At 45.7% G+C, this 24,735-nt stretch overlaps 1 protein-coding gene across 1 annotated transcript in view; it reads right to left on the reverse strand.

Annotated features, from left to right (window-relative positions):
* The window catches only part of NOS1 (nitric oxide synthase 1 (neuronal)), a 150,240-nt gene that overhangs the window by 16,801 nt on the left and 108,704 nt on the right, over positions 1-24,735 (reverse strand). The window contains 6 exon segments of the mRNA XM_011928709.1: positions 822-991; positions 3,501-3,694; positions 11,558-11,636; positions 12,222-12,360; positions 16,386-16,560; positions 21,243-21,359. Of these exon segments, the coding sequence (XP_011784099.1) occupies positions 822-991; positions 3,501-3,694; positions 11,558-11,636; positions 12,222-12,360; positions 16,386-16,560; positions 21,243-21,359 (874 nt within the window).

The raw sequence follows: 24,735 nt of genomic DNA on the forward strand, positions 1-24,735 counted from the left end.
AACATGACAAAACCCCATCTCTACTAAAAACACAAAAATTAGCTGGGCATTGTGGCACGCGCCTGTAGTCCCAGCTACTCCGGAGGCTGAGGCTGGAGAATCACTTGAACCCAGGAAGTGGAGGTTGCAGTGAGCTGACATCCGGCCACTGCACTCCAGCCCGGGCGAAAAGGCAAAACCCCCTTCCAAAAAAAAAAAAAAAAAAAAAAAATCTAGTATTTCCTAGATCTAGACAAGGTGACTATCGTCAACAATAATTCCTTATATATTTAAAAATAACTAAAAGAGTGGAATTGGAATGTTTCCAACACAAAGAAATGATGAATGCTTGAGGGGATGAATACTCCCTTTGCCCTGATGCGATTATTACACATCATATACCTGTATCAAAATATCACATGTACCCCATAAATACATACACCTACCAAGTACCCATAAAAATTAAGAAAACAACAAACAAGAAAAAACCTTATCTTTAAACCAAGGCATGGTGAGATCCTGTTTCTTTTTCTCCTGAGCATGGGCTAAGATGGCACTAATGGAAGCCCAAGGTTCCAAAGGAAGACAGAAAGAGAACAGTAATTTCAGTTGTAGCCAGGGAACTGTTTGATTCAAGGGAGTCACTCTTGCTCTGTCAGGCCTTAGAACTGGGGGCAGACCAGCCACATTGGACCAGCCAATATGGCGACCTACAGCAAATAATGGCCCCCCTTGGCTCAAGACTGCCACCTGCTGGAAACCTGGTAATAACAGTTTTCAACTCTTGAATGACGAGGAGGTGAAAGGCGCTCCCTAGGGTTGTGCGAAGCCTGAGGACCCACCTTGCTGAGGACCAGCAGACGCTGCTTCTCCTTCTCGTTGGTGGCTAGGGAGGCAAACTGCTGCAGCTGCAGGGGCGTTGGTGGCGTGGTGATGTCCAGGTAGTACTTGAAGGCCTGGAAGATGGTGCAGGGTGGGAGGCGGTGCTCGTCTGTCCAGTTACTGATGACGCCTGTGGAGGTACAAGGCGGGTGAGGGGTGGGTGTGGGAGGGCTTGAGTCTAAGTCGGGGGTTCAGGTCTGCTCCTGGAGCAGAGGACGGGGCCAGGTGAGGAGGGTGGCTCCAGAGCCAAGCAACCTTCTAGCTCTCTACCTTCCGTGCCCAGAATCCAGGGGATTTCATGTGTGCAAGAAGCAAATCCAAAATTAATTAGGCAAATGAATCCAAAAATTAAGAAAAATACATGAAGAGAGGAGAAAAATATTAAAATAGCATGACATAGTCCACTGGTGTTCTATACAACGAGCCCCCAGCTGTGCGTGACAGAGATAAGTCTATTTCGGCCCCATGTTTCATGGCACGGTATCAGCCTCTCACCCCCTGAATGGGATGTTAGTGTTTGTCATTATAAACACTAACACTTATCTAGCACATTCTATATGCCGAGTACTATTATTAGCATTTTATATTAATTCATTTAATCATCACAACAATCCAAGACAGTGTTATTCTTCTCCCCACTGAGAAAAATAGAAGCACAGAGAGGTTAAGAAATTTGCCTGAGGTCACACAGCTCATAAGCGTGAAGTCAGGCAGTGTGGCTTCAGACCTTGTTCTGACTACTATATTGTACTCCCTCTATATACTCTTCCTCCAATATGTCCCTAAATATAAGCCTCTTCTCCATCAGGGGTTCAATCTCAAATAAAAAGCTCTATTTCAACATAGAGGAAGTATTGTCTGGGTTGGATTTATTTTATTTTATTTATTTACTTTTTTAGACCGGGTCTCACTCTGTTGCCCAGGTTACAGTGCAGTGGTGCAATCACAGCTCACTGTAGCCTTGAACTCCTGGGCTCAAGTGATCCTCCCACCTCACGCTCCTGAGTAGCTGGGACTATAGATGTGAGCCACCATGCCCCACTAATTTTTTTTTTTTTTTTTAGATGGAGTCTCGCTCTGTCACCCAGGCTGGAGTGCAGTGGTGCGATCTTGGTTCACTGCAACCTCTGCCTCCCGGGTTCAAGCGATTCTCCTGCCTCAGCCTCCTGAGTCGCTGGGATTACAGACATGTGCCACCATGCCCAGTTAATTTTTTGTATTTTTAGTAGACATGGGGTTTTGCCATGTTGGCCAGGCTGGTCTTGAACTCCTGACTTCAGGTGATCCACCTACCTTGGCCTCCCAAAGTGCTGGGATTACGATTACAGGCACGAGCTGCCGCACCCGGCTTGACGCCTGGCTAATTTTTGTATTTTTTTATAGAGATGCAGTTTCACCATGTTCCCAGGCTGGTCTCAAACTCCTGGGCTCAAATGATCTGCCTGCCTCAGCCTCCCAAAGTGTTGGGATTACAGGTGTCAGCCACCTCACTCAGCCAGGATTTATTAAGAGAGGGCATGTCTCAGCCGGGTGTGGTGGCTCATACCTGTAATCTCCGCACTTTGGGAGGCCAAGACGGGTGGATCACCTGAGGTCAGGAGTTTGAGAGCAGCCTGGCCAACATGATGAAATCCCCGTCTCTACTAAAAATACAAAAAATTAGCTGGTGTGGTGGCGGGCGCCTGTAATTCCAGCTACCCAGGAGGCTGAGGCAGGAGAATCGCTTGAACTTGGGAGGCGGAGGTTGCAGTGAGCCGAGATTGCGCCACTGCACTCCAGCTTGGGTAACAAGAGCAAAACTCTGTCTCAAAAAAAAAAAAAAAAAAAGTGAGCCGAGATTGCGCCACTGCACTCCAGCTTGGGTAACAAGAGCAAAACTCTGTCTCAAAAAAAAAAAAAAAAAAAGGGTATGTCTCTCTAAAGTAGTGTCTTCCTGAGAGGTTTTCAGCAGGGCTTTGACTATATGCTACTTTCACATTCTATCCTGACTTTACATCTTAGCTCTTTTGTAAAAGTGACAGTCCTGTATTAGTCTGCCAGGTAAGGTCACTGTAGTTCCTTGTACCTGACCCTTGAGCCCACCTGTGCTCCTGGATGAAGCACTGGGACCCATTTGCCTTTGAAAGTTCTTCAATATGAATGTCAAGGATGTACACTTAAGCAGGCGAGAACTTGATCTAATGAGGTAAAACGTGGGCTCAATCCCTAGTTGGCCATTGAGCTTCCTATAGTACCTTTTGATTCTAAGAGGAGGCAGGATCAGACTTCAGCTGTTATTTACCTGGTGGGCAATGGGGTACTAGAGATTTTCCTGAGGGGTAGAGATTTTCACTTTCCTGGAAAGTGAAGAGTGGCTACTGCTAACATCCATGTCTAGTCAATGAAGGAAGGTAGTAGCCCCCTTCTCCCAGTGGTGAGCCATTGATGGCCTGGCACCATGCGCATTTATTTGCTCAGCTGGTTGGCCCAAGGTTGATCAGCCATGAGAAAGGGGAAAATCTTCAGCCTCATTGGCTGCTAGCAACAGAGACCCACTCTCCTGCCTGGACTGGTGATTGGGAAGAACGGGTCTCTTCTTCCCCAGACACCCACTGCCTCTGCAGCTCCCTAGAGCAGGGAAGGGCCCCTGGGAATGTTACCTAACGCCGTGTTCCGCTCCTCCAGAAGCTCCACTTTCACCATCTGGTTGACAGGGGGTGCGTCCTCCAGCCGCTCGATCAGGGCATTCACGAGGTCCTCGTGGTTGCCAGGGAAGACACCCAGGTGGTCCCCAGGCTGGTACTGCAGCTCCTGATTCCCGTTGGTGTGGAGACGCACGAAGATAGTTGATCGACTGCAGGAAATTGCAGAGGAATCATAGGACAAGGGCCAGCAGCTACTTCCTCCTTTTTTTTGGCTCTTCTGTCTGTTCCTGTTGGCAGCAGTTCTCCTCCTTCCATTCTTGTTGGGGCCTGTGCTAACCAAGCCTATTCCCCCATCATTCTATTATTATTATGGTGAGATAGGGTCTTGCTCTGTCGCCCTGGCTGGAGTGCAGTGGTGCGATCACGGCTCACTGTAGCCTCTATCTCCCAAGCTCAACGATCCTCCCACCTCAGCCCTCCCAAGCAGCTGGGACTATAGGCAGACACTGTCATGCCTGGCTAATTTTGGAATTTTTTGTACAGATGGAATTTCCCTATGTGGCCCAGGCTGGTCTCAAACTTGAGAGCTGAAGCAATCTTCCCACCTCGGCCTTCCAAAGTGCTAGGATTACAGGTAAGGGCCACAGTGCTCAGCCATCATTCTACACTAAGGCTTTTCATCAAGGTCACCAGTGAACTCCTCACTGCAAATCCAATGGCTGCTTCCTAGGGTTCATCTGGATCTGGAAGCAGTATTGGGCATAACTACTCACTCTCTCCTTCTCAACTCCCTTCTTTTGGATTCTAGCACCCCATTCTCAGTACTAATAGGGGTTCTCTCAGTGTCTAGCACTTCACTGGGACCACAGACTGTGGTATTCCCAATCTGAAATTCTACATCTCCTAGGAATTGCAAGCCCCACTGCCTTTGCCAACCAGGGTTCCTCGTGTTGTAATGGTAAAGGAAAAAAGACTTGGCTTTAAGCTTGGGTTCCTCCTATGCATAAACTCATCAATATTACAGAATTGAGAGATCTAAAAAGACAACACAGAAGGAAACTCACTGATGCCTATGGGGTTATAACCTTTCTGCATTGATTTTTGTGTTTCAGGTTCAGGAGGCCTATGCTAATCCAACAGCTTTCAAGAATAAACTCTCAGAATGTGATTATTCTGGTCCTTTAAAAAGTTTCAGTACAGGCCAGGCGCAGTGGCTCACACCTGTAATCCCAGCACTTTGGGAGGTGGAGGTGCGCGGATCACCTGAAGTCAGGAGTTTGAGACCAGCCTGGCCAACATGACAAAACCCCATCTCTACTAAAAACACAAAAAAAATTAGCTGGGCATTGTGGCGCGCGCCTGTAGTCCCAGCTACTCCGGAGGCTGAGGCTGGAGAATCACTTGAACCCAGGAAGTGGAGGTTGCAGTGAGCTGAAACTACACCACTGCACTCTGGCCTGGGCAACAGGGAGAGACTACATCCCCCCCGCCACCCAAAAAACAAACAAACGAACCCCACAAAAACCTTTCAGTACAGTATACTGCATTTTACACAATACCTGCAAACTCTAGGATCAACTGCACTTGGATAAATCAAATCTTTTGCACCCTCTGAGCTACGATTGCTTTCTCAGACCTGCTTTTTCTTCGTTGCCAATGAGTTTTCAGTGGATAGAGACGCTTGATATTCAACATGAAGTTTCTATATTCTCTATGGTATGTAAATCAACACTTGAATAGCCCATTGGGACTCGCTATTTAAAGGAGTTTTTGGCTCAACCAAGAACCCCTTTGTGCTACAAATAGCCACCATTATTAAAAAGAGTTGAGCGGGCACATTATTTTGGGGGAGGAAACGGTGTCAAGTATTTTCTTGAAACTAGGCATCCCCGCCCTTAGCATAGTGGGGAACTTAGCGACCATAATTGTGAATGGCAGTGTTAGGGTCTGGAGTCCCACTGTCCCTCCCTGGGCAGATCTTACCCTGTCTGGGAACTTGCACGACTGAGCCTTCTCAGAGCTCACACCAGTCTTTGGTTCCTGGGGAGCAAAGACAGCACCTCTAGAGAGCTGCAAGAAGTAAATCGCAGAAGCCGGGGCCAGCAGGGGGCGCTGTGGGGTTTCTAATTTGGGAGCCTCCTAAGTTTACCCAAAGGAAGCCTTTGAAAGGCCCGCAAATCAATTCCCGCTTTCTTCTCAGATCATCACGATTTGTACAAAATAGAAATGCAGAGGACCCAAACTTGCTGAGCTAGCTCACGAGCACAGCCACCTCCCCCCAAGTCCTCTTGAACGAGGCAGAGGGTGGCCGTGCAGACAAGGAGCAGGCATGGGAAAGTGGCTCGCCCATGGGCTAGAAGGTGGGTCCACGCTCTGGCCCTGCTGGGAGTTTAACCAAGGGGATTCTGCATGCTGCTTGGGGGTGCTTGCTGAGAACCCCCGGCGTTGAATGGCGCAGGGCCCCAGGGCACCTTGGTGGGCTGGTCTTTGATGCTTTGCTGGGAAGCCGACCCTCTGGGGAATAGCACTGGCTCGGAAACCAATTGTCTTAAATCTCAGTTCTGCTGAGCTTTGTAAGTGGAGAATTTTTAAACATTTTTTAAAATTATTATTTTTATTTTTTTTGAGATGGAGTCTCTCTCTGTTGCCCAGGCTGGAGTGCAGTGGTGCTATCTTGGCTCACTGCAACCTCCACCTTCCAGGTTCAAGCGATTCTCCTGCCTCAGCCTCCCGAGTAGCTGGGATTACAAGCGCCCACCACCATGCCCGGCTAGTTTTTGTACTTTTAGGAGAGACAGGGTTTAACCATGATGGCCAGCTGGTCTCAAACTCCTGATCTCAGGTGATCCACCCGCCTCAACCTCCCAAAGTGCTGGGATTACAAGTGTGAGCCACCACGCCTGGCCTATTTTTTATTTTTTCTTAAAGCTTGGGACACATATGGGCCATATGAGAAATACAGGGAGAAGGGGAAGAGGCAACGGAACAGTAGCCGCCATTTGGGCCCTATTTCCTTCTCCCCCGAGTGTCCCCTCTGTGTGACTTATTTCTAGTCACATCCAGAAGCATCACATACACATACATGATTGGTGATGGCTCAATGATAGGTTTGCAGATAAAAGAATAATTTGCTAATGTCCAGCATTAAATGGAAAAAACCCTAGAAAATGTGCATTCTTCAGTGAAAAGGATAAATATTGTCAGCTGTGAACTGCTCAAGTTAACAAGGTTCATTCATTCAACACCCGTACATTGCGTGCCAAGCACTGTTCTAGGCACTGGTGAGAGAGTGATGGGGAAGGACAGCAAAGTGCCCTATTCTCATTGAGAAGTCACTTAAAAGATCTCAGGTGGGGTTGGTGATGTGGATGAGTGGGTGGTGATGGGTTGAGGGGAGAAGGCTATGTTGATAGGACAGTCAGGGAGACCTCTCTGGCGATTTGACATTTAAGCAGAGACGTGCAAAGACCTGCAAGCACAGCATTCCAGGGATGGGGAAGAGCACGTGCAAAGGCCCAGAGGCAGAGAAAAGGTGGCATGTTCAAGGAAGGGAAAGAAGGCTGGAGTGTTTGTTTGGACAATAGTAGCGGCCAGATCACAAGAGCCTCATGATGATCTGTCAGGGCAAGGAGTTTGGAGGTTTCCTGAAGTCCAGCAGTAGACCATCAGCGGCTGTGAAGCCGGGGAGTGATAGCCTTCAATTCACGGTTTTAAAAGATTCCTCTGTCTGAGGACCCGCTTCCATAGTAAAAGATTAGGGTGGGGGTGGCCAGAAATTCACACCTTATACAAGTAGGACACCTAGTCCAAACCAGTTTTTTGCACCCTATGCAAATGGCATGCCTGGTCCAATCAATATTTTGCGTCCTATGTAAATCAAACTCTGCCTCCTCACTAGGCATCTGTAATTCCCCAAATCCCCCTGCATTTCACCGTGGATCTGGCAACCCATTTCTCCAGGACCCTTCTCTTCAGCAGAGAGCTTTTTTTTTTTTTTTTTTTTTTTTAAGACGGAGTCTCACTCTGTTGCCCAGGCTGGAGAGCAGTGGTGTGATTTTGGCTCATAGCAACCTCCGCCTCCTGGGTTCAAGTGATTCCTCTGCCTTAGCCTCCCGAGTGGCTGGGATTACAGGCATCTGCCAACATGCCCAGCTAATTTTTGTATTTTTAGTAGAGACGGGGTTTCACCATGTCGGCCAGGCTGGTCTCAAACTCCTGACCTCGTGATCTGCCTGCCTTGGGCTCCCAAAGTGCTGGGATTACAGGCGTGAGCCACCGAGCCCAGCCCTTTCTTTCATCGATTAAACTTGTACTGTTAACCTCAAAAATAAAACAAAATAAAATAATAAAAAAAAGAAAAGAAGAAAGAAAGAAAGGAAAGATTCCTCTGTCTGCTCTTTGGAAATCGATGTTTTTAGAGAAAAGCTCAGACACCAAGAGACAAGTTGGGTGGCTATTCCAGTCACTCAGACCGGAGGTGCCCATGGCTTTGCTCAAGGTGGTGGGTCTGAGATGTAGTTGAAAGACAAGGCCAAGGGCATCTGCTGAGAGACTGCATGACCTAGGCGAGAGGGAGAGAGGAGTGAGGATGACACTGGAGGTTTTGACTGAAGCCAAACATTGATGTCCTCTGTTGAGATGGGGAAGGCTGGAGAGAAGCTATTTTACTCAAGGGGAAATGAGACTGAAGCATTCTACCGATCAAGAACTCTCCATTGTAATGTCTGTCATTCTCCCAGACATCCCGGTGCTGACCTTAACTTCTGCTGTTCTTCCTTCCTGGACCCCCCTCCTCTTTCCTGCCTTTCTAAAGCCCACCTTCCCTTAAGAGGTTCATCTCAAGTCCTGCATTCCTCTCTTGCTCCTGATTTCTAGGACTTGGTATCTACACCCCACACATTAGCCATCCATTATGCTCTCTCTTCTGTGTCATTTGCTAATTGTTGTACGTGCATTAGAAAATTTATTTCCAGGCTGTGATGGTGACTGCGGTCACTTTTCTCTTTAGATTTTCAAGGATCATCCTCAAAAGGCTGCCTACTTCCTCATAAGCACTTTGCCTGCAATTAATGGTCTCTCGTAGGGGGATTAGTGATATCTTGGTCGTGGCCTTTTGGGCCAGACGGCCCAACTTCAGCCTCGGGCAGGAGAAAACGGGAGAGTCGTGCTTTTTCACTCAATTATCCTTTTTCTTCTTTTTTTAAATAAGCCTTATGAAGCTGGAAATGGTATTAAGCTTGAAAATAGGTAGTGCTTTTAAAGCACTTTAAGCTTGAAAATAGAGAACATGCTTTTAAAGAGATAAATGCGGAGGTAAGACTGGGTCCTTTTTGTGCCAATTCATAACTGATTTGAATTCTACACTCCAGTTCTAACCTTGTTTGGAATATTCTCTTGCTAGTCACTTTTAGACCCGTAGCTCAGAGTCAGGTGCCTCCTCTGGATTGGCGGGGGTGGGGGCTGATTTTGGGACTTTTGGTTTCACTTAGCATCAAAACATTTGCAAGTTTCCTTGCTACTTATGTACTATGGCTTTGGGAGTACATTCTGTAAGCTGGTCTTTCATAGTTTGTTGCTGAAAGAAATTTCCAGTAGATTATTAGGCCTTCTCATGCAATGCTACTTATATCATCCCTTCCCATAGGACCAAAATAAGTAGTAAGAGATATATTTCAAATACGGAGTCCCTCTCCATATCAGGGGCCATTATGCTCTGAATTGCACTTAACTAATTATTCAGAGATTAATTTCCCACTCCATTTCTTTAATGTTTGAGAATCTAAGAGGGAATATGAGAGCCCTGGGGCTCTGCTCTGTTGATCACTTTTATCAAAGGTTTGGAAGATTACATAGAAAGCACGCACACTAAATTTGCAGGTGACATGAAGCATGGATGGGATAAGGAATACTGACGGGACTCTATGATATGCTAGTTGCTTTATGTAGCTTATTTTTAATACTTAGCAGCCTTGCAATGCTGGTGAGGCCATCTGTGTAGCCATTTGGCACACTGACTTTGGCGTCAGATAACCGGGTCGGTGTGACCTTGAGAAAGTCACTTGTATTTTCTAGTTGTCATTGTTCCTATTTAAAATGTGTATGATAAGAGTGCCTACTTCCCAGGCTGGTTAGAATTATAAAAGATCCCGGACAGAGGACTCAGCACAGTGCTTGGAACACAGAGAGCTCTAGAAAAACATTAGTAATCTTCACAGCTATCATTCCTATTCTGTAGGTAAGGAGACAGGGGCTCAGACCACCTAAATGACTTAGCCAAGGCTGCACAGCTAGTGCATGGCAGAGCTGGGGTTAGAACCCAGAACTGCTTAACTCAAGAGCCTACTCTTAGACATCACATCTCAAATTGAGCAAACTGGGTCTGTCCATCCATCTCTCTACTTGTATAAGTAATTTTTCTTTTTCTTTTTTCTTCTTTTTTTTTTGAGATGGAGTCTTACTCTGTCACCCAGGTTGGAGTGCAATGGTGCAATCTCAGCTCACTGCAGCCTCCGCCTCCTGGGTTCCAGCGATTCGCCTGCCTCAGCCTCCTGAGTAGCTGGGATTATAGGCCCCCACAACCATGCCTGGCTAATTTTTGTATTTTTAGTTAAGACAGGGTTTTACCATGGTGGTCAGGCTGATCTTGAACTCCTGACCTCGTGATCCATCTGCCTCGGCTCCCAAAGTGCTGGGATTATAGGTGTGAGCCACCGTGCTGGGCCAAGTAATTTTTCTAGCACTAATGAAGGTCTTTGCACTGGTTCCCGTTGAACGGAATGTTTTTCACTTTGTAGTTACAGCAGAACATCTTTTCAAGTCTTGATTCTTTGCACAGCATAGTTCACTGCACTGTGCTTAGTTCACCGGGTTACCCACCTCTGTTCCCAGAGCAGCAAGGGGGTCTCTATGGCACTTTGCAATGACTGGAAAACAGCCAGTCCTTGGAATCAACAAGAGCTTGTCCTTTATTGTGGGTGGCACCTGGGAGCCGAGGTGGGTAACCCAGTGAACCAAGCACAGCAGAGTGAACTATGCTGGGCAAAGAATCAAGACTTGAAAACATTCTTGATTCTTCTGCTGTAACTACAAAGAGAAAAAGATTCCATTCAACAGGGATCTATGCAAAGACTTTCATGAGTGCTAGAGAAATTATTTATACAAGTAGAGAGATGAGCAGACCTGGTGTGATGATTTTGAGAAGACGCGATGTCTAAGAACAGCAGTGACCGCTTTTAATGGAAAAACAAAACGGCCATTAGACCCATGCCTGAGATCTCAGGCAGCATTAGCGCGTCCTGTTCAAATCGGTGATGGTAATAATAACCTCAGCACATTTGGCAGTGATCACATACTCTCCACTGCACTGTGACCAGGTGAGAGTGACATTTCCAGCAGGACAGAGTGTGTCCTTTTACTAAAGCCAGAGGCTTGGGAAACCATGTCTTAGAAAGAATGACTTGAAGGAATCAGGCCCCAGAGGAGATTGGTCAGCGTCGTCGGCTATTTCCAGGTCTCTCATTTGGAAAGAAAGAAACTTGTCTTAGGTGTCACCAGAGAGTAAAACTGCTAGGAAGACATGCTTTGGTTATATTTGATAAAAAGATATTGGTTGTATTGGATATTAAGCTAATTTCTAACAATTAGGACTTTATCTCCCATCAACCCAAAGAAATTTAAGCAGAGTGTGGGTAGCCACTTTTTAGCTACATTAAAAAAATTATTCACAATAGGAAATATATGGACTAAGTGATTTCCAACTAAGAGGCTGTGGTACAATGAACATGTAGCAAATCTAAGGGGTGTGGTCCACTGTTAAAAAAACCTTACTCAGAAAACCTTTTTCTTTCCTCTTTTCATGAGATCAACACCATCTCCTTTTCCCACCCCTTCAGGTTGGAGCTTGGCAAAAGGAAGGCAGGAACTCCAGACACTAAAAAGCAGCCAGGGAGTCTCTATGGCACTTTGCAATGATTGGAAAACAGCCAGTCCTTGGAGTCCACAGCGCTTGTCCTTCATCGTGGGTGACATTTGAGAGAATAGGTGGGTAACCCAGTGAACCAAGATGTTCCTACCTGGATTTAGGGCTCTGGAGGTTTTGACGGCTAAGGAGTCGGGCAGCTGAGACTCGCTTTTTGTGGACATTGGATAGACCTGTGGGGAGAAAAACAGTCTTCCTGAGAAGGTGTTGAATGTTCCATTAAAAACTCCCCAGGTGGGGGCAAGGTGGCTCACGCCCATGATCCCAACTACTTAGGAGGCTGAGGTGGGAGGATCACTTGAGGCCAGGAGTTCAAGACCAGTCTGGGAAACATAATGAGATCTTTTCTCAGAATATTAATACAAACAAACACTCTGCAGCATTTTCTTTACCCTCTACTGACACTTCTACTGTTCTCTGGAGTAGAATGAGAGACAGAAGAGAAGAGATGAGGCAGGCATTGGTTGGGACGGGTGAGGTGGTTGTGGGTAGCGCAGAACAGAAAGAAAATCTGGTTGAATTAGGTTGAGAAGAGGATGGTTTGGAAGAACGTGGTGTATTACTAGAGAGAGAGAGACATTTCCCAGTACTTGTTTTACAGAGTGTGGGAGGGCAGCAAAGTCTTCATTTTGGTAAGACTGCACTAAAGGGAGATCAAAGCAATGAAGCCTATCTTCCCTAAGCACCTTTTGGAGGTGAGATCGCCTGCCTTTCCCCCATTGTCATGAATGCCTCCCTAGAAGGGTGGTGGGAGGTACCTTGCGTGAGTTCTGGAGCTTCGGCCACATAGGTGAGGCGGAACTTGTTTCTCTTCCAGCTGCGGTCATTGCTGATGAGGGAATTGTTCGCCTTTTCAATGTTGACATCATCTCCCACACAGAAGACATCACAGGCTGCCTGTGGTGTACACAAGGCTTTCAGTGACCTCTTTCAGCCAAGTGGATCTCCTCGCCAACAGCTCCAAGTCATGGCATGTATCTCTACATCCACCCATCCATCCATCTATCCAACCATCCATCCATCCATTCATCTATCCATCCAGTAACCCTTCCCTCCTTCCCTTCTTCCTTCCTTTCCTTTCTTCATTCTACCCTTTCATTGTCTTCCTTCCATCCATTCACCCATCCACTCTGCCATTCATCTACCCTTCCACCCTCCCATCCATGTATCTTTCCATCCATCCATCTGTCCACTCACCCACCCATCCACCCACCCGCCCATCCAACTTTCTATGCACCCATCCCTCCTTCCATCTACCCATGCACTCATCCATCTTTCCACGCATCCATCCTTCCATCCATCTACCCATCGACCCACCCACCCATCCATCTATCTTTCCATGCATCCATTCTGCCATCCATTCACCCACCCATCCATATATCTTTCCATGCATGCATGCATGCATCCATCCATTCATCTATCCATCCATCCATCCATCCATCCTATATATTTTGAGTGTCTGCGATGTGCTGGACACGTCAGATTTGCCATTGACTTTAGGACCTAACCTGCACTTAAGACATAATTCTATTATGTCATTTATTCCTAAAATTAATGTGTGTAGAGGTTTAACATTAAAGAAGAAAGTAAACATCTCAGAATTTCCCAATCCATCTTCCTCTAAATATTTAAGAATTATATAAAGGCAGAGCATATTGAATGTCTGGATGACTACAAATACATTTTCCCTTTTTTTTTTTGGTCAAGCTCACTTGTTCTTCGATTTTAACAATTCTAAGAATTGCTGTCCTTATTTATTTATTTATTTATTTATTTACTTATTTATTTATTTATTTAAGACAGAATCTCACTCTCACCCAGGCTGGAGTGCAGTGGTGCGATCTTGGCTCACTGCAGCCTCAACCTCCTCCCCAGGTTCAAGTTATTCTCATGCCTCAGCCTCTCAGGTAGCTGGGATTACAGGCATGTGCCACCACACCCAGCTAATTTTTGTAGTTTTAGTAGAGACAGGGTTTTGCCATGTTGGCCAGCCTGGTTTCGAGCTCCTGGCCTCAAGGGATTTGCCTGCCTCAGCCTCCTAAAATGCTGGGATTACAGGCATGAGCCACCATGCCCGGCCAATGTCCTGAGTTATTTTTAAGATAAAACCACAGATAATTCAAAATAATGATAATTTTTAAGAATAGTTCTTACCATTGTTTGACCTCATGTTGACTTTAAAACAATCCAAATGTTCATCAGTGGATGAATGGATTAACAAGACTTGACACATCCATACAATGGAATATTATTTGGCTATAGAAAAGGATGAAGTTCTGAGACATGCTACGGCATGAATGAACCTTGAAAACATTATACTAAGTGAAAGAAGTCAGTCACAAAAGACCACATTATGATTCCATTCATACGAAATGTCCAGCACAGGGAAATCTACAGAGACAGAAAGTAGGTTTGTGGTTGCCAGAGCTGGGGGTGGGATGGGAGGACAGGAGGTTGACAGCTAAAGGGTACGGTGGCTTTTAACAGGCCTTCCTTCCTGGTTGCTCAGTCAGGGTTGACTGATGGAAATCAAGCAACAGAATTATCCCAATGGGTATAAAAAGCCATTATTTCAACTCTCCTTGTCTGGGAGGAAATGCAGGAACAGGCTGATAAACACTGCCTCCCCACATGGAATTCCTCACAGCCCAGGGGCCTCAGCTTCCCCATTTACTCTCTACCTGCGTTTGCTTTCAGGATGAAAAGTGCCATCTAAATGACAGAAGGTTGCATAGTACTCTTCTCCCAGGGTTGCTGATGAGTATGCATTCCAAGGCTAGGATGGCATGGGTAAAAGTGGCAGGGTCTACATTCATTACCACCTCCCAGCCTAGAATGGTCAGTTTAGTCATCCTCATATGCAGATAGAAGGCCATGCATGGTTCATTTATTCTCTTGTGCCCTTAAATTTAAAACAGCTCGGGTCAATAGGATGTCTTATCATGATGGAAAGGTTCTACACCGTCTAATATGGTAATCCCTACCCCTGTGGCTACTGAGAATGCAAAATGTGTATTCTTAGTTGCTTACTGCAAATGAGCAATGGGATTTTTTTTTTTTTAATACTGAAGAAGGATAGCAGTTTATTATAATTTATTTTATTTAACAATCTAGGAAGTTCGCAGCCATCAGCAGTTCCAGCGCAATTTCAGGTACAATTGGGGATTCTGGAATCTCCGTGGAGCTGTGAATGTAGTGAACGTTGTATGTAAACTATGTGCCATGCCTGGGAGCACTTTGGGAGGCCCAGGAGGGCGGATTGACTGAGCTCAGGAGTTCACGACCACCCTGGGCGACACGGTGACACCCCATCTCTACTAAAATACTAAAAATTAGCTGGGCATGGCGGCAGGTGCCTGTAGTGTCCCAGCTACTTGGGAGGCTGAGGCAGGAGAATAGATTGAACCCAGGAGGTGGAGGTTGCAGTGAACCAAGATTGTGTCACCACACTCCAGCCTGGCGACAGAGCAAGATTCTGTCTCACAAACAAAACAAAACAAAACGAAACAAAACATGTATACTTTTGTTAATACAGGGATAGGAATCTCTCTCTCAAATTAACTTCATTTGTTTTATTCTCAGCAAACTGACCTGGGCCACTCAACATGGCTTTTATCATTCCTGATGTTAGCACATGTTCTATTTTTACAATACATTCCTGACCTTCAGAAGGTATCAATTAGACATGCATGGTACCAGGGACTTCAAAGCCACCATAGGCTTTCTCTTCTACATCCATCATGTTCTCATGGAATTCTACTTTGCTTCCCCAGGAACTTCAGTAGTTTCCTGGTGAGGTGGGGATGCAGAGTCTGTCGCTCCCTTCTGTCTGGAGGAAGTCAGGAATGGGATTTTAAACCTATTTAATTAAATTAATTAATTAGTTTTTTAAAGACATGAGGTCTCACTATGTTGCCCAGGCTGGTCTTGAGCCCCTGGGCTCAAGCAATCCTCCTGCCCAGCCTCCCAAAGTGCTGGGATGACAAGCATGAACCACCATGCCCAGCCTTATTTAATTTTGAACTGTGTAGATAGGTATAGATGTAATTCATGTAACATACAATTTACTGTTTAAACATGTACAATTTTGTGGCATGTAGAACGTCCATAAGGTTATGCAACCCTTCCCACTATCTGCTTCCAGAACATTCTCATCACCCCCACCCCCCACACTGAAAAACTTTTTTATCTATTAGTAGTCACTTCCATTTCCCATCCCCATGACCCCTAGCAACCAATAACCTGCCTTCTCTCTCTATGGATTTTCTGATTCTGGACATTTCATATAAATGGAATCCTGCAATACATATTCTTTTGTGACTGTCTTCTTCCACTTAGCATAAAGTTTTCAAGGTCCATCCATGTTGTAGCATGTATCACCACTTCATTATTTTTTATGGATGAAGAATATTCCATTGCATCGATGTATCACATTTTATTGACCCATTCATCATATTTAATTTTAATTAGCTTAAGTTTAGATTTAAATGGCTATGTGTGGCTAGTGGCTACCATATTGGTCAGTGAAGATCTAGCACAAGAGGGGTACGCTTGTCAAGGTTAGTAGACTGCCAAGATCTTAAGTTTGGTTTGATTGACCAACTCTATGTTTTTCTGTGTACCTGTATAACAAATGTGAGTGAGGGGTGGCTTCCTCCTAGCCCTGACATTCCAAAACTCTATAATTTTTTTTATGGACCAACTCCTTGCCCATAATGTAGAATGTTGGATTCTGGGTAGAAAATATGTGCTTTGAGGACACCCAAATTTGTCTGAGCTGTTAAAAGCTGTATTTTGGCTGGATACATGGGAGAGGTACTAAGGGTTCTCTCAAGTTTATTCTCTTCTTGATGGTTTAGGTGCTGTCTTTGGGGGTGTGGGGAGCATTACTTCTCCCCTTAGGTCCATGAGATCTAGATTACCTTGAAGACCTTCTTGGCCCAGGTCCTGAAAGCCTCTTCCTGCCCACAGAGCTCATCCCCTTCCCTCATCTTCAGGATCCTCTCCCCTCCCAGTTCTTCCAGGAGAGTGTCCACAGCATGTCCGAAGGCGCAAAAGTGAGGGTACGCTCGTGAGCCAAGACCAAACACTGAGAACCTGTCAAGGGGACAACAGAATGTTCATGCTAAGGGACTGTGGGGAATGTGGGGAGTGTCCGGTGTAATGGGCTAAACTGTGTCCCCCAATATTTCATATATTAAAACTCTAATCTCCTTACAATTGTATTTTGAGATAGGGCCTTTAAGGAGGTAATTAGGGTTAAATTAGGTTATAAGGGTAGAGCCCTGTTCTGATAAGATTAGTGTCCTTATAAGAAGAGGAAGAGACACCAGACCTCTCTCTCTCTCTCTCTCTGTTTAGACATAGTAAGAAGGTGGCCGTCTGCAAGCCAGAAAGGGAGACCTCACCAGAAAGCAACCCTGCTAGCACCTTGATCTTGAACTCTGGCTTCCAGTACCATGAGAAAATAAATTTCTATTCTTTAAGCTGTCTGTACGTTCTAGAATTACAGCCAATACCACTTAGTCTGTGGTATTTTGTTATGGCAGCCTGAACGAATATCTGGCATCTCAAAAAGAACAATGTTTACCTGATGGTGGTCAGGCAACCCCAAGCTCATCTGTGGAAGGGTACTTTAAACCTAAGGGCTCTCAAGGGTTTCTCTCCCTTTCTTTTGGTCTCTTTTAATTACTGCCATCACCAGGAGAATATTCTAATTCGTTCTAAGGTGGACAAATTAGGGATAGCAATGACCTGGAACTACTGGCTGTTTCGTGCATGTCCACTTCTAAGCTGGACCAACTGGGGAAATTAGTCTATTTTACTGGAAGGCTTGAATTCTATGAGTGACATAACTAGATTAGTTTTAAGTATGAAGATAATGAAACTATAACATAATGGTCCTCAGGGACTTGTATTAGTGAAGAGACCAGAAGAAATTGTCATCACCACATCAGGCAGGTTCTTCTAAAAGGGGATGAAAGAGTTATAAATATTCTGGTTACATTCCTTGTAGGGTCTATGAAATTAAATTGCTTCACAGAACCTCTGTGTATAGATACCACCAAGAAAATGTTGGTGCTTGAACCAGTGGGGTCAAGTTCATGAGATGTTTCTCTGTTTTGAGGTGGGGACACTTGGACTGAAGGAAGGAAATGGAGGGCTGTGTCCTAGGTGGCTCCTGTACGGGTGGTTCACAGCTGTTCGGACACTTTCTGCCACATTTCTAGAACTTGGTCTTGGCTGTAGGTCTAGACCTCACAGTGACAGGAACAACAGGTTCATGAATGGGACAAAAACACCCCACTTTGCCCCACTTTTTAAGGTCAGAGTGTTCTGCTATAGACTGTCATCTCAGATAAACCATGGAGTGGGACTACTTAATCTACTCCACACAGGATCAGGCCCTGCCCCTGAATCTCTTTTTTAGGTTGATGGGGACAAAATGGTAACAGAGTAAGATGGGGAAGAAGGAAGAGGTAGGAGAAGTTGGGAAGGTACCCTCCATCATTGGAGCATGAACTTGGGGTGGGTCCAGGTGCCTCACAGGTGAAAGTTAATGTAGGTTAATATCTACTCCCCTCAAATCCACACTCATATTGTATCATTTAATCTTCCTCTTCTTTCTTGCCCTCCTTTGCCTAGAATCCCAGAGCCTTTCCAAATAAAGTATGTGGGATTAGACAGCATTTTGCCATTTACTTATTGATTTATTATTATTTTTCTGAGACAGAGTTTTGCTCTTATCACCCAGGCTGAAGTGCAGTGGTGTGATCTCGGCTTACTGCAACCTCTGTCTCCCAGGTTCAAGTGATTCTTCTGCCTTAGCCTCACGAGTAGCTTGGATTACAGGCATGCCTGGCTAATTTTGTATTTTTAGTAGAGACGGGGTTTCACCATGTTGGTCAGGCTGGCGTCAAACTCCTGACCTCGGTGATCTGCACACCTTGGCCTCCCAAAGTGTTGGGATTACAGGCATGAGCTGCTGAGCCCAGCCTGCCATTTACTTTTAACCAATGATCTTCCTGAATCCAAAAATGTTACCCTTTTCTTGCAGGGTGGTGGCCTAAAAGGTAGACAGAGATGATGACTGGATGTGGACTGATTGGAGGGGTGACACGAAAGGGCATCTCTGCCCGAAGCCACCTGCCTCAGCCTTAGCCCAGTGCAGATCGGGAGCTCCCAGCACTAGTCATGCCTTCTGGTTAAGGTGCTGTTTCCCGAATCTCTGTGATTTATGTTTGTGATGTCTGCCATTTTTCGATTACCACTGACACTGTCAACCACTCATTTGTGCTTTTTGAACTTGCTTTTACTTTTTCCTCACTAGCTCATCACTCCTACGATCTGAATGTTTGTGTCTCCCCCAAATTCACAGGTTGAAACCTAACCCCCAATGTCATGGTATTAGTGGCCTTTGGAAGGTGATTAGGTCATGAAGGTGAAGCCTCATGAATGGGGTTGGTGCCTCATAAGGGGCTGAAGAGACCTTCTGCCATGTAAGGACGCAGCTGGAAGGCACCAACTATGAGCCAGAGAGTGGGCCCTCACCAGACACTGAATCTGTCGGCACCTTGATCTTGGACTTCCCAGCCTCTAGAACTGTGAGAAATAAATTACTGTTGTTCACAAACCACCAGTTTATGGTATTTGGTATAGTAGCCCCAATGGACCAAGGCTCCCAACTCTTGTGTTCACCAACAGATGATGATTCAGGTGGTTGATTCATTAATATTCTTCTTGGTGGGCCTGAGGACCTAGACTGCAGTCACTACTAGTCACATTTCCATCACAATCTTCAGCTTATGATTTCAAAATGCCTATTTTAAGCTTCCAAACCAGGAGTTGGCAAACTTTTTTTTTTTTTTTTTTTTTTTTGAGACAGAGTTTTGCTCTATCGTCCAGGCTCGAGTGCAGTGGCGCCATCTTGGCTCACTGCAACCTCTGCCTCCCAGGCGCAAGTGATCTTCCCACCTCAGTCTCCAGAGTAGCTGGGATCACAGGTGCATGCCACCTTGCCCAGCTATGTTTTTATATTTTTGGTAGAAATGAGGTTTTGCCATGTTGCCCAGGCTGGTCTCAAACTCCTGAGTCCAAGAGATCTGCCTGCCTTGGCCTCCCAAAGTGCTGGGATTATAGGCATGAGCCACTGTGCCCGGCATTGGCAAATTTTTTATATGTGGGGGTCAGACAGCAAATATTTTTAGGCTTACAGGCCAAGAAGCAAACTTGAAGCTATTACATAGGCACTTACAAAACAAGAAAGAAAACAAACATTCCTGAACATTCTCAATTGATAATATTAAAAACATAATAATAACAATTAAGCATACTTTAACACAGGTCTACTATGAGAAGACGGGAATTCATATTTTGGGAGAGAATAATAACATTTTCTTTATTGGGGTTCAAAGGTAATGTTTTCTATCATCAAACTGATTACAAATGTTCACCAGTCAGAAAAGCATTATTAGCTCATGGGTTGTTAAAAATATGCAGTGACCAGGCTGGATTTGGCTCACAGGCATTAGTCTGCCAACCCCTGCCATGATAGATTTAATAAGGGAAAAATGGGTCTGACTGTCAAACTCCAGAACTGACGTTTCAATGTTGAGCTGAAAAAAGTACTGATGTCAAAACCTATAGAATGTTCAACACCAAGAGTGAACCCTAAAGTAAACCATGGACTGTGGCTGATAATGATGTGTCCCTGTAGGTGCGTCAGTTCTAACAAACGCACCACTCTGGTGTGGGATGCTGATAGGAGGGGAGACTGTGCGTGTGTAGGGACAGGAGGATGTGGGAACTCTCTGTACTTTCTGCTCATTTTCCTGTCAACCTAAAATTGCTTTAAAACATAAAGCCTATTTGAAAATGTCCTGGAGGACATAACAGATATTTCAATATCTAGCAAACCAGTGATCTATATCGTCTACTAAGCACTGCTCTGAGTAATTATGGAGAAGGCTCAGTTAGCGAAGGTCTGAGAGATTTGTGGCCAGGCCTGAAGGTTCTCCCTATGGGGCAACTCACATCAGTCTTGTCTTGATCAATATCCATGAAACCAAGGGTTTGACAACCCAGTTTTCTTTTCTTCCAAGAACCCATTAGACTGAATACACAACTGTTGTAATATAAAATATTTGTCCATGTACTTCCTAAAATTATCTCATAGTATGTGACTAGGCCATGAGATAATGTGAGGTTAGGGCAGTATTTGTCAAATCTGACTGCACGTTAGAGTCAACTGGAGAGACTTAAAGAAAAAAGCAGCACATGGGCCCAATTCCAGATCAATTCCATCAGAATCTCTGGAGACGGGGCTTGGGTATCGTATGAGTACGCTGCAAACCTCTCCAGGTGATTCTGCAGAGCCTCCAGGATTGAGAACCATGGAGTCATAGCAGGTTGTCTACAAAAGCTTCTATTAAGTATACACCGTAGCTATTGGGAAGGGCAGCTCATTGAGCAATATCCAGGGATTGATATCCTTCAGCACAAATAATGGGGTGAACCTTGGGTAAGGGGGCTCTGAGGGAGTGTGTATAGAAAAAGAAGTCACAGAAAGGATCAAAAACGGTGCATGGGGAGACCAGGCAATGTGACTTAATGGGTGGGAGGGGTCCCAGCCAGCCAGGATGCAGCTGGTTTTATGAGACATGAATGGACATAGAAGGGGGACTCCCCCTCCACGATGAAGAGCTCACTTTGTAACTAGGTCCAGCTCCCCAGGAGCCTTAGTCTTCCCTGACCCCCAACCCCCTTATCCCCTTGCTCACCTCACATTGGCCAGGGGTCCAGCACTCTCAAAGTTGTCTCTGAGGTCGGGCCCATCGCCTGATGATTTTTGGGAGTCAGAGTAGGAGGAGACGCTATTGAATCGGACCTTGTAGCTCCTGCCAAAACCAAAGAGAACCTGTGAGCTCTGGCCTGGAGCTCCCTCCTGAGGTCAACACCCTTGATGGATCTTCAAGTGACAAGTCCTGATTCCAGGGTCTTCTCTTGTACGTTGAGTCAAACCATAACACTCCCATGGTCTCTTCTATAATCTACCAATGTACCCATGTCCACCACAGTGGTAACCGTCCATCTGCACTTGGTCTTACTGGTACTAAAAAGGTTTCTGGCCATGCTTAACTCAGGAAACCTGAGACCCATAAAGTTAAAATGATTTAATCAGTAAGAAGTCAGGAACAGAACTAACTACTCCCCTAAACCATGAGACCATGCTTTCTTGTTTCTCAAAAAATATTTTTTTTTGAGACAGAGTTTCACTCTAGTTGCCCGGGTTGGAGTGCAATGGCACGGCTTCGTCTCACTGCAACCTCTGCCACCCGGGTTCAAGCAACTCTTCTGCCTCAGCCTCCCAAGTAGCTGAGATTACAGGCATGTACCACCATGCCTGGCTAATTTTGCATTTTTAGTAGAGACAGGATTTCACCACATTGGCCAGGCTGGTCTCGAACTCCTGACCTCAGGTGATCCACCCTCCTCGGCCTCCCAACATGCTGGGACTACAGGCAAGAGCCACTGCGCCTGGCCCTTTCTCAAATGTTAATGTACACAAGAATCATCCTGGGATTTCATTAAAATGCAGATTCTGATTAAGCAGGTCTGGGACCTGGCTTGGAGTTCTGTGTTTCTAACAAGCTCCCAGGAGATGCCAGTGTCTCCAGACTTCACTTTAAGTAGTTGGAAAGTAGACCATGCTGTCCAAGATGGCAGCCATTGGCTAAGTGTGGCTATCTAAAGTGAAATTAATTTGAATTAAATGCAAGTCAGTGTGGGCTGGTACACTGCAAACCTCCCTAGGTGATTCTGATGTGCATTCAGCTTTGAGAACCACTGGGTCATAGCAGGGTGGCACTTGCACCAGCCACATTTCAGGGGCTCCAGAGTCACGTGTGGTTAGTGGCTGCCATAGTGGACAGCACAGATACAGAACATTTACATCTCTCTAGAAAGTTCTTCTGGACAGTGCTGGAGTATCCCATTCAATACTGTCCTTCCATAAAGTTATGGTCCTTAGACTTTTCAGGGTTCTGTCACATTTCACATTTCAAGTAAATATGAGCAATGTTCAGCACTGACACCTGGCATGGAAAGAGACTGCATTTTTAAATTAAAATATTTTGGAGGCGAAGGAAGATGTCATTGGGACTCAAACCTCAGGATGAGAGGCTCAGGAACCTTCAGACTAAAAAAAAATCCAATTTCTCAGTTTTCCTCTAAAAGTGGTAAGTTGTGCTCTCAGGTAAGGCAAAACCAAACAAACAGAAACAAACAAAAAATCTGAGACCAAACAAACAAGCAACCAAAACTCCAAAACAAAACCCAAACCTCAAGAAGCAAACCCAACACACAAATCTAATTACAAAAAAATTAAAAAGAAATAAGAAAATAAAAAACAAGAGAGAAGAAGAGGAAAAGAAAATAAACTGTGCATTCTGGCAGCAGGGTTTTCTAAGCTGGATGTTCTTTAAAGTTTTTGCTCCAGCATCAGGAAAGTTCTAAATATATGTAAGTGTATTTTCTGCCCTAAAATAGTCTCACATTGAGTCATGCAATGTATCAGGGGGTGGCTGTGTTGTTAGTGTTGGAGGAATGGTTGATGGTTGTGGTAAAAATAACAGCACGTGCATTTGTATGAGGTTGGAGGTTTTTCCAAATGCTTTCCTTTTTGTTATTACCCTTTGACCCTGCCAATAGGCCACAGAAGTGGGCAGGGCAGAGCTAATTTCTCTCTATTTGGCAGAGGAGAAAGACCGAGGCCCACAGGGGTTAAGTGACTTGCTCAAGGTCACTTAGTGAGTTAGTGACACAGCTCAGGCTAGAACTCAGGTCTCCTTGAGACCTAGATGTGTGGCCTGGGATGCTCAGGCATCGGGCCTGCATGCACACACTCGCACACACATGCGTGTACACACATGTGGACATGTACACACATGCACACTCTACCTGTGCTGGCTGTCACGGGCTGCAGCCAGACCGTGGACTTCTGTGTCACCATGGGGGAGGGGAGGCCCTTTACGGGGAAAGAAACGCAAGGGTTCCGGGTACCTAGAGGGGAGAATCGATGGTGCCCTATCTCTCCCTGAAGGAGGGGTGAGAGGGAACCTGCTGGGAGGCCATCCAGGATGGGGTGGGAAGGAGAGATGTAGCGAGAGTGAGGACTAAAATGCTGATCACAAAGGACTCAGCAACGGTCAGTCTCCTGGGTATCAAACTTATGTGACCATGGCAGTATGTTCTCTGCCCAGAGAAAATCAGAAGGGATTTTCTTTTTTTCTTTTTTTTTGAGACGGAGTCTCTCTCTGTCGCCCAAGCTGGAGTGCAGCAGCGCAATCTCTGTTCACTGCAAACTCCGCCTTCCGGGTTCAAGTGATTCTCCTGCCTCAGCCTCCCAGTAGCTGGGATTACAGGCGCACACCACCATGCCCAGCTAATTTTTATGTTTTTAGTAGAGACGAGTTTCACCATGTTGGCCAGGCTGGTCTCAAACTCCTGACCTCAGGTGATCGTCCCACCTCGGCCACCCAAAATGCTGGGATTACAGGCATGAACCACCGTGCCTGGCCTCAGAAAGGATTTTCTGCTTAACATAGCCAATAAACACCAGCCAGCTAGAGCATTTGATATTCACCTTAAGACACAGGGATCTGCTCCATGCTTGAGCAAATACTGAGTTGGCCTAATGGAAAGGCAGCTCAGTGTGCACACACCCTGTGTCCTATACCTTATGGGGGATGCAAGGGCTTTTCAAGGGTAATTAAATAAATTTTTTTTTGGCCAGGTGCGGTGGTTCACACCTGTAATCCCAGCACTTTGGGAGGCTGAGATAGGTGGATCACCTGAGGTCAGGAGTTTGAGACCGGCCTGGCCAACATGGTGAAAGCCTGTCTCTACTAAAAACACAAGAATTGGCTGGGCACGGTGGCTCATGCCTGTAATCCCAGCACTTTGGGAGGCTGAGGCGGGTGGATCACGAGGTCAGGAGATCGAGACCATCCTGGCTAACAACATGAAACCCCGTCTCTACTAAAAATACAGGCCGGGCGCGGTGGCTCAAGCCTGTAATCCCAGCACTTTGGGAGGCCGAGGCGGGCGGATCACAAGGTTAGGAGATCGAGACCATCCTGGCTAACACAGTGAAACTTGGTCTCTACTAAAAATACAAAAAATTAGCTGGGCGTGGTGGTGGGCGCCTGTAGTCCCAGCTACTCGGGAGGCTGAGGCAGGAGAATGGCGTGAACCCAGAAGGCGGAGATTGCA

This window comes from Colobus angolensis, unplaced genomic scaffold, assembly GCF_000951035.1.
Source record: "Colobus angolensis palliatus isolate OR3802 unplaced genomic scaffold, Cang.pa_1.0 Scaffold79, whole genome shotgun sequence".
NCBI lineage: Eukaryota > Metazoa > Chordata > Mammalia > Primates > Cercopithecidae > Colobus > Colobus angolensis.